The sequence below is a fragment of the Corythoichthys intestinalis genome, chromosome 11 (genome assembly GCF_030265065.1).
Source record: "Corythoichthys intestinalis isolate RoL2023-P3 chromosome 11, ASM3026506v1, whole genome shotgun sequence".
Lineage (NCBI taxonomy): Eukaryota > Metazoa > Chordata > Actinopteri > Syngnathiformes > Syngnathidae > Corythoichthys > Corythoichthys intestinalis.
In genome coordinates, this window is record NC_080405.1 from 52113024 (window position 1) to 52122861 (window position 9838).

General features: G+C 40.2%; 1 protein-coding gene and 1 long non-coding RNA gene across 2 annotated transcripts in view; one reads left to right on the top strand and one right to left on the bottom strand.

The window, feature by feature from the left end:
• Positions 1 to 9838, bottom strand: part of LOC130924368 (uncharacterized) — a 33207-nt gene that overhangs the window by 22134 nt on the left and 1235 nt on the right. The window contains exons 2-5 of the long non-coding RNA XR_009064863.1: positions 9415 to 9463; positions 8554 to 8727; positions 6728 to 7081; positions 6543 to 6640 (exon numbers count right to left, since the gene is read on the bottom strand). This is a non-coding gene — a long non-coding RNA (uncharacterized LOC130924368). The remainder of the gene's footprint in view (positions 1 to 6542; positions 6641 to 6727; positions 7082 to 8553; positions 8728 to 9414; positions 9464 to 9838) is intronic.
• Positions 6456 to 8709, top strand: si:ch211-255i20.3 (transmembrane emp24 domain-containing protein 11). The gene is made up of 5 exons (XM_057850897.1): positions 6456 to 6633; positions 6765 to 6856; positions 6949 to 7074; positions 8179 to 8325; positions 8556 to 8709. The coding sequence occupies exons 1-5, from the start codon at positions 6504 to 6506 to the stop codon at positions 8703 to 8705; spliced, it is 645 nt and encodes a 214-aa protein (XP_057706880.1). The 5' UTR covers positions 6456 to 6503; the 3' UTR covers positions 8706 to 8709.

Genomic DNA, 9838 nt, shown 5'->3' on the forward strand with positions numbered 1-9838 from the left:
GGTATTTGGTAACACTTTATTTGACAGCGGCATCATAAAACTGTCATAAGACCAAATGAACCACCATTAAGCTTTGAACTAATTGCAAAATGCTAAAACGCCAAGCTTCATTGCTTCAAAATGCTTCATTTGGCCATCACTGCTCCCTTAGGGGAGACAGTAAACCACAGACATCCACCCGCTGTCAACACTGTTGTCATCCAACATGCCTCCTAGCATGCCTTGCAGCGCTACAGATGTAAATAACAATCAAAATTCAAGTTCTGTGCCAATTATTTCTTCAGATACTGTTCCAGTTGTTTTATTAATTGCTAGTTATGGTATTTGGCAACACTTTATTTGACAGTCGTGCCATAAATCTGTCATAAGACCATCATAATTATGAAATGAAACTGCCATGAGCATTAATGAATGATTTTAAAAAATCCCAGCTGAACATAAATGAGTTAGAGACATAATTTGCCGGATGACACTTAATGACAACTGTCATAAGCATTCATTGATGCCCATGATAATGCCATGTCATACTTATGACGGTCTTACGGCAGTCTTATGATGCTGCTGTCAAATAAAGTGTTATCTATTAACCCAAATGAATCAACAAATAAGCCGCACTGGACTTTAAGCCTCAGGATTCAAAAATGAGGGGAAAAAAGTAGCAGCTTATAGTCCGAAAATTACAGAATACGTATTTGGAATATGGTCGCAAACTTGATAATGATGACTCACTTTTATGTTTCTTGTTGACAAACATACCAGTAATCTGATTTGTTAAGACCATTAGTTAGCAATACCACAAAAAGATTTCCTTTAATATTAATAACAGTATAACTGGAATATTTCAGCTAGCATCCGAAGCTAATATGCAGGGATAAGAAGCATTTAAAATAGTATCCACTTTGTTTAGATTTCAAAACAACTTTTTTGGGTGTTTTTCCGTATGTAATCTTATTTTTTTAAACAAAAAAAATACATTTATGAAAACATGAATGAATTATTGAATAAAAATACACATTACGATAAATCATATTTGGAGTATGTGAGCTAGCAGAACAAGCTAATGTATCAATCGACTAAGATTGTATTCCTTGTAAACGTAATCAAATGTGGTCGCAGCTATCAATTATTTTAGTGGTCGATTAATCTATCAACCAGTTAGTTCGAATAATCAAGTAATCGGATTTGGAACATTTAATGCAGTGCAGATTAATCTTTAGGAGATTTAAAACAAAGGCCTGCTAAGATTGCACTTTAAAAAAGAGCATTACAATACAATACCAAATAAAGTTCCAGAGTGTTTCTTCGAACTATGCAGAATTGCACTTTCATTTAAAAATAAAATACCTGAGTTTAGCCACAAACACTCCAAGAAAAAAAAGTCGGGATCTAAGTACAACAAAAGAACAATTGGTTAACTTGCATAGCAAAGGTCTGCTAGCTTAAATGCTAAAAAATGCTAACATTTTTTAACAATGCTCTGAACAAATTGTTCAAACACATATTCCCACACAAAAAAAACCCAGCTAAATATACCTATAAACTAAATTACGAATGCATGAAAGAAAACATTAGCTAACACAAAATCCTATAACCTTATGTTGGTCTTAATAGGGAGCAGCTGGATTCAGCCATGTTAAATGAGTTTTGTCATATTCACTGTTGCCACTAGAGGGCAGTGTATCCACCCAAATCAATAAAAGTAAATCCAAACACTTTCAAAAACAAACCATTACAACGCCACTCTAATTAATCTAATCCTCGAGGTAGAAAAATTTTAATCGAAGATTTTTTTCTAATCGAATTACTCGATCTAATCGACTAATCGTTGCAGCACTATAATCAAATGCTGGTAGCTGTTCTTCTCTGTCTTTGAAGGGAATTGCAGAGATTTACAAGATATTTGGATAATGAATTCAAGGCCCACAATTAATACAAAAACCAGGAACATCACAACCATAACCATAAACCTTAATTAAACATACTGTATATCGGCTCATTTAAAAAAAATGGTTTCTGATTTTGGAAGTGACAAATTTACCTTACTTAAATACAGCTGACCCCAAAAGTATATTGATTCAGCATTCGCACCATGGTGTGGGAGGACACGGAGATCTGATACTTGACTTGAGTGCGAGCAGATGACGACAACTTTAGCAGATGCTTGGAGAGGGGAGTCTATTCTCCGTGGGGCCGTGGGTGTTAACATTAAAAATGACCTCAAGTAACAGAAGTATGCTGTGTGTCAGTCATCGGCTGTGTCAAACAGTGTGGATTGTATTCATTGCACGCTAAATGTGAGGGCAATTTTTGTATCTGTGCATGCTAATTATCAGGGGTGTGACAATATATCAATATGGTGATATATCGCAATACTTTCTATGCCAAAAGGTTGCTACCAAAATTCGACACGAGACAAAAATTTTCAACTAGAAAAGCGTCTATGTTAACTCATTGGCTGCCATTGACGGCACTAGACGTCCCAGTCAAATTGCATGGGACATCTAGTAACTTCAGCGGCACTCAAAAGTGAGCATTAACAGCAGGTCCTCAGATTGTCTGCAAAAAGTTTTGTTTCTATCTCTTAATAGTTGTATCTTAGAACAGTGTTTTCAACCAGTGTGCCGTGAGAGATCGTCAGGTGTGCTGCGAGAATTTTTTTATCCAATATTGTTTTTTTTGTTTTGTTTTTTTTTACATCGTCGAGCGAAGTTGCATTAGGAAGGAAAGAGTAGGTAGAAAGTTCTCGGTTGTGTGCAGATGAGCGAGGTATTGCTCGTGTCACGTTCAAGAATTTCGACCCATCAGCCACCTTGCTGTATGTGACAATGTGGACCCCAGCACATCTACTGCACATCATTTGATTAGACCCGTCAAGTGTCGATATAAACGAAAGTGTCCTTTCCATTTTATACATATGTGACCACCATAAATCCCCTGTGTTTTATTCCAACACATTGTCGAGGATAGCATGGTGGCTGATGGCTAGAAATTCGGGCAGTTCTTGAATGCCACACAAGCAGCGCCATGGTGCCAAGCAAGCTTAAACGTCATCTGCAAACAAAACACCCTTCGCTTCAATACAAGTCGATGGACTATTTTGTTTGCCTTTGTGAAAACACAGAGAAACAGGCAACTTTTTTGAGAAAAACTACAAAGGTAAGAGAGAAAGCCCTCAGAGCCAATTACGTTGTTGCTGAACTTGTTGCTAAATCCAAAAAGTCCCACACTGTGGCAGAGACATTATTACTACCTGCCTGCAAAGCCATTGTCAGGGAGATGCTCGGCACAGATTTACCATTATTTCCCGAATATAACGCGCACTTTTTCCCCCAAAATCAACTTGTAAAATCATGGTGCGCATCATAAACGGGTACATGGATGGAGACAGAAATATAGAGTGGGGAGAACAAGTATTTGATACACTGCCAATACTTGTTCTCCCCACTGTATATGGCGGAAAACACAGACAAGACTGAAAAAGCAGTTTCTGCCCTTGCACTCCTCTTTAAAAGAAACTGCTGTATTTTAAGCCAAAAGAACTGTTGTGTTTGACAGAACAATATGTCTATATGCTGCCATAGCAGATTCATGGCGCATTAAGCCCCCGAACTATTTTTAATATGCCCGTTTTACCCTGGAAATCCCCGTTTACAGACGTCGCACAACTGTTTTTGTTTCAACCCAGTCATGAAAACAAGGTAATTAATTATATTTATTATTCAAAATGTCTGTCATTTTTTGCTTAGAATCATTAATTGATGTCTAATATTTTGTTTAAAAAAACAAAAACGACTTTAAAAAATTATTCACTCGCATATTTTAAACTTTTAAAACAAATGACGTCACAATGAAAAAATTGGCGTCTGTAAAAAAGTCACGGATATCTGCCTCATAACTATCGCTTAATTGTATTTTTTTTGTTACTGTCACATTTTGTCTGATATTTTAGATGATAAATAATCGACCCAAACAAAAAAAAATTGAAAAAAAAGTTTAAAAGGGTAAATATACTAAAAAGAAACTCTCGACTACTCTTTGATGTCTGCGATTTCTGCATCCCGACCCCTGTTAAATTACCATGTTTCACCCATAAAATCCCCCAAATATCCAGCTGTGGCCATCCACAGCTGTGTCTTGACACTCAGTGATACATGCTACATGGAGTTTTTGGATCAAAACAAGGTAGGCACTTGATAATATCTCGTTAAAGTCATGCCGTCTGTAATTCTGCTCTCGAATGCTCTTGCCTCCAGATGGGGTTTTGCTGTTTAAAATTTTTTTTAAAAAAATAAATAAAAAAAAAGCCCTCCTGTTCAAAATTTTTATTCCCCCAGAAAATTGAGATTTTAAGCCTTCCAATGATGTATCACACATGCATATCGGACAATTTTGAAAGTTGGCTCAATTGGGGGTCTCAGAGCGGAACTTCAAGTCACCTGAGTGTTTTCCGCCATATATATATATATATATATATAAACCGATTTTTTTTCTTTTATTGACACGGCCACGTTGTGTTGAAGAAACATATGCGGCGACCCGTTGCCGACCATTAAGGTACGTGACGTCACCATTTTGTTTCGGTAATACTTCACTCTAATCGGCCGAATGATTTCGTCTGTGTTAAATTCTGCTTTTTTCACTCTTCATAAAGCACAGAATTTAGTTTTTTTGAACTCATTTGAGTCAACGTTTATTGCAGCTCCGCAACTCGGACCATAACAAACGTAAACACGCAGACTTCCTGTGTCCGTCAACTATATCTGTCCCTCGGGAAACTCAAACCCAAATAACAATAGTTCCTATTGTTACTGTCGTGTCGACAGCGATGTGCTCTCACGGATTTCCGACTTATGTTCTCACTTTCATTTTACCATATCAATCCATGGAAGAAACATTTATTCATCATGATGAAACGAGCAAGTTATACAGAAGCCTTTAAAAGAAAAGTCACATCTGTTTTGTTTTCTCCTAGATTCTTGTAAGTTGGAGAAGTTGTCAAATCATATTATTACCGTAAATATTGTCAGTTTATGGTAATGTTTTGAACTACTAATGTGCTATGCTTGTGCTGTGTTTCACCAGTCAGCAAAATGACAATTCTGTATCTGTACACGAGCTCTGTTTTCTTGTATTCTTCTATTTATTGGTGCTAAAATTAGGGTGCGCATTATAAACGGGTACAATAATTTCCCCTAGATTTTACAAGTAAATTTGGGGTGCGCAATTTACACGGGTGCGCCTTATATTCAGGAAATTACGGTAGTTAAAGACATTGCTTAAGTCCCCCGTCTGATAATTTTGGGCTTTTCAAGCCTAACTGCTATAAAAAATAAAAACAGAGAGACTGAGAGCTGTTGAAGAAGATTCCTGCCAGGATATCGGCTTGGTGTTCATCTAAACAGGCTCAAGTTTCACACTAGGTAAGTATAAATATTGAGAAATTATCCTATTATTAAATATACTACACAGAAAGTAATTTAGAAAGAGATTTTTCCAAAGTAAAAACGTGCTTGACTCAAAAAAGTTGAAAAAACCCTGTCTTAGAATGTTTTAGTTTAATTCGGTGTCGCTAATTGTTCTATCAGCATATTGTAAGATACAGTAATATCTCGCTATTTCACAGTTCACGTTTCACGGATTCAGTGCATTGAAAAAGTATTCATGAAAAAAACGAAAATGCATAATTTCATTTTAAGCCGCAGGAGAGTATTTTTCACACTAAGACATACTGTACATGACTCGGGCTTTGTACATACCCACAGGCATTCATCCGAGGCGCACAATTGAGTTCTGGTGCGAGATTGACATATGACAAAACTAATAAGCACCATTTAAGCCGCTCCTATTAAACTTCCACAACCTCCAGGGTAATTTTAACCTTTTTTAACCTGAAAATAGGGCACTCTTTCTTGCCAAACACCTTCTGGACCTCCAAGGGCTTTTTTACCCACTTTTAGAGCAACAAAAGCCCGCTTCAAACCTCCAACATCTTCCGGGGAAATTTCAACGACTTGTACCAGCAAATGGAGCACCGCCAAAGAACTCAACGACCTCCGAGGGGATATTCAGCGGTACCTTCCACCATTTCAACCCGCTTTGACAGCACCAGAAGCCAGCTACAAAACTCCAACAGATCTGGGGGAATTTTATCGGGAGGTACCCGGAGGTTCCCGCCCCTACTGATTATGGTAAACACTGTCACTTGATATGGAAATGCAGATAGTGTCATTAAAGTTTTCATGTATTGATTTCACAAGTGACAACTAGTCCGGAATCAATAGTCATAAACAAATGTTTCTGTGCTGCTATTGGTCCAAAGTGAACCAGTCATACCACTTGACCAGAGTCTCGTCACACAGACCGACACCTGTGACTTTCTCACACTCAGGAGCCTCCAGCATTGACACACAGTGGTCTTTGGAAAAGTCATTTTGCATTTATAGACCTGTTTTATTGGACCTACCGAGCCAAATTCTAATTTAACAGGCCATAGCGGACTGACAATGACGATGCGATGGGCCGGCCTATTCTTGCAGGCTTACCTGACGCTGGCTGCCGCCATGTATTTTGATCTGGGTGAGCAGGAAGAGCGATGCATCATCGAGGAGATTCCCGAGGACGTGCTGGTGACGGGTAAGTCCTGGAGGGGGTAAAGTATGAGCCAAAAACAACGGACATCGAACCTCAGAGGATGAATAAATGTGTCTTGTAAAACGTGATGACTTACAGCATGTGGCTCAGATGAGCGTCTCTTTCACCCTCAGGATACTTCCTGTTGCAGCCCTGGGATTTGAAGTCGTCCACCCACACGCCTCACCTCGGCGTCACTTTGACGGTCAGAGACCCCAGCCATGAGGTACAGTAAAGGAAGTATCATTTTAATGTGTTTGAAGATCATTCAACAATTCGTGCATTATTCTTTTGGCTCCTAATCTGCTTGACAACTAGGTTTTGATGACCAAGCGCTACGGCATCTTTGCTAAATTCACCTTTACGGCACATGAATCTGGTCAGCACTTCCTCTGCTTCCAAACCAACTCGACTAGGTTCTCCGTTTTTGCTGGAGAACGTCTGGTGAGGCCTCGAAACATATACACAAAATCCATGCTTTTCAAAACTTGCATTATTATAATACTATGATAAGCCAATCTTGACCTCCCGGGTCGGCCTGGCCGGAGCCGCGCCTCCTTTGTACCGGGTACCGGGGAGGTGCTCCCTGGTGTCATACCGCACACCCCTCCTGGCCGAGGGTGGATTGGGGTGGGGGGGGGGGGTTGCGCCTCCGTCACCTTGGTCTGTGTCCGCCTCTCCTGACCGCGGCGGCTGCCACTGCCCTCCTGTTGGCGGGGTCGTCCCCTCTTCCCATACCTGAAGGCCAGTTGATTGGGGCGCGGGTAGCCCGGGGGACCACCCTGGACCCCGGGGGGGGGGTGACGATGGCCTCTTTGCTGGGCTGCAGGAGGAGGGATGGGCTGCGCTGTCCCCCCCCCCCGGGATAGCTGGGTGGGGGCCGTGGCCCTGGGGTGGCGCCCGCTCATCTGCGTGGCTGTCACATGTTGGGTGGGGCTCGCGCACAGCCGGATGTGATTGGGCGCGCTCGGTTGGGGGGTCCCGGTGCCGGGATTGGCGATGAGGCAGCGTAGGGTCGGTTGCCGACCGGCTTACACTCACAAGGGATTCACACGACTACTGGGTGCTTGATCACAGAGCTGATTTGTGTACACTCCACCCCTCACAATCACTTATCTTATAGACTCCCCCACCCCTTCTTGTTTCCCTGGTCAACAGGTGTCAACCGGAAATACATCTAGCTGACGATAGCGCCAACATATTCATAGTTAGTGTAGGCGTTCGATGTATTTTTTGTAGTTGCTTGTGTTTCTTCTCTTTTCTTCTGTTCCCCCATAACCCCTTCCTGTTCACTGCTTTGTCAAAATAAACGAGGTATGTTGAATGATCACAATGGGAGTATGTCATACTCTCAATGTGAAACATTAAAACTGTTCAGACCAACCAGACACTTAGACTTCCATTCTACATGCTGAACGGGACAGGTTTAATTAAAAAATAAAAGATGTCTAGCACCGTCAATGGTAGCCAATGAGTTAAATGAGTGCCCTATAAAGTTTTTTTTTTTTAAAACTACTGAAAACTGATTGTTTTTCTTGTGTTTGCCAGAAGTTACATTTGGATGTTCAGATAGGCGAGCACGTCATGAATCCAAAAGATGACAGAGCCAAAGATAACTTGAAGACGCTGGAATACGGCCTGCAGCATCTCATCGATCAGATGGTGTACATAACCAAGCAGCAGGATTACCAGAGGGTAGGACTGGGTCATTGAAAAAATAAAATGCAATATTTTGTATCCTAAATTGGTAACACAGACATCTCATGGAAATTAGCTTCTTTTCTCATGCTGCAGCTATGTTGTTATATGGAAGCAGTTCATATTGGTAGAGACACAATTGATCAAATTAACCGATAATGCAAATGTCTTCTATTAAACATTGGACGTTTTCTCCAGTAAAAAAATAAAGTTGTTGTTACCTACAGGAAAAGGAGGAGCTCTTCCGTCAAATCAGCGAGGACACAAACAGTACAGTGCTTTGGTGGGCTGTTGTGCAGATCTCCCTCCTGATCCTGGTCGGATTCTGGCAGATGAAGAGGCTCAAAGATTTCTTCATCGCTAAGAAGCTTGTCTGAAGCTTGTCGGATCGCAACAATTCTGAGAAACATAATATGTACGTTACGGATGGGAACCTCAGAGTACTTACGATATTAATGATCTCACACTATATGTTACAACAATTATCGATAGACGGGTCAGGAAATCAATCTAGGATATTCTATGATTCAACTATTTAAAAAAAAGAGCAAGGTATTTCTGAACGAAAAAAATAAACAATATTTTTTGCACTGTCAAGGACAATCTGTCAAAAAATTGTCTCTTCCTCACAAACTGCCTTTGATTGCTCATGTTTGAGTGCCATTGAGGCGCTACACGCCCAATAGTATTCCGCACGAATGCTATTTTTAGACCGTGACGTCGCCATCGTAACGCAGAAGTGGGTCATCATAGACATGCACACGCAAACAATCCACGTTATTTCTGCTTGTTTTCTCCGGTATTCTTTCAAAAAAGAACATGTCGATCAAACACTGCTGCTTTGGAACTTATTGAAACGACTCTAGACATTATGAAATATGAAGGATGTTTTTTTCATATGTTTCCCGAAACCAAAAACTCGGAGGAAAAAATGTGAAGAACGGATCAACTTACGCAGACGTCCAAAAGACCAGTTTTACGCCAGCAAGGTGAAGTCATTCACATTTCATATGCAGTAAACATTTTGTTGGGGGCCATGGTCCTACAGAGGACGCAGAGGTAAACCATTTTGATATTTTTACTTACTTTTCAGGGTGGCATTTTGCCGTGCTACTTCTCTCTGACAATGAATGACCTGGAAAAAATGGTATTTGACTGTTACCTTTTCTGTTGTAAAAAAAAAAAAAAAACTTTAGCAAGGGGGAAGTGTAAATAAATTATAGAGAAAAATGATGAAAAAATTAAGTGTTCGTTGGCTGTCACTGAGTAGCATTTGCGATCGCTACACAAAAATACCAATGTAAATTGCCCCCCCAAAGAACGGTCAAAGACGTAAGACAACCAGAGGATATAATATATAAGAAAGGCTGGGCATATGGTGGTAAAGGATAGATTGTTGAAATAGGAGAATGTCATTGTCAGTGATGTAAGGCAATGCACAGAAGAAAAAGGTGTCAATAAAAAAGCTAATTGTAGATCAGGTCGGCTCTTTTTCCCGTCTTTTTCAGCC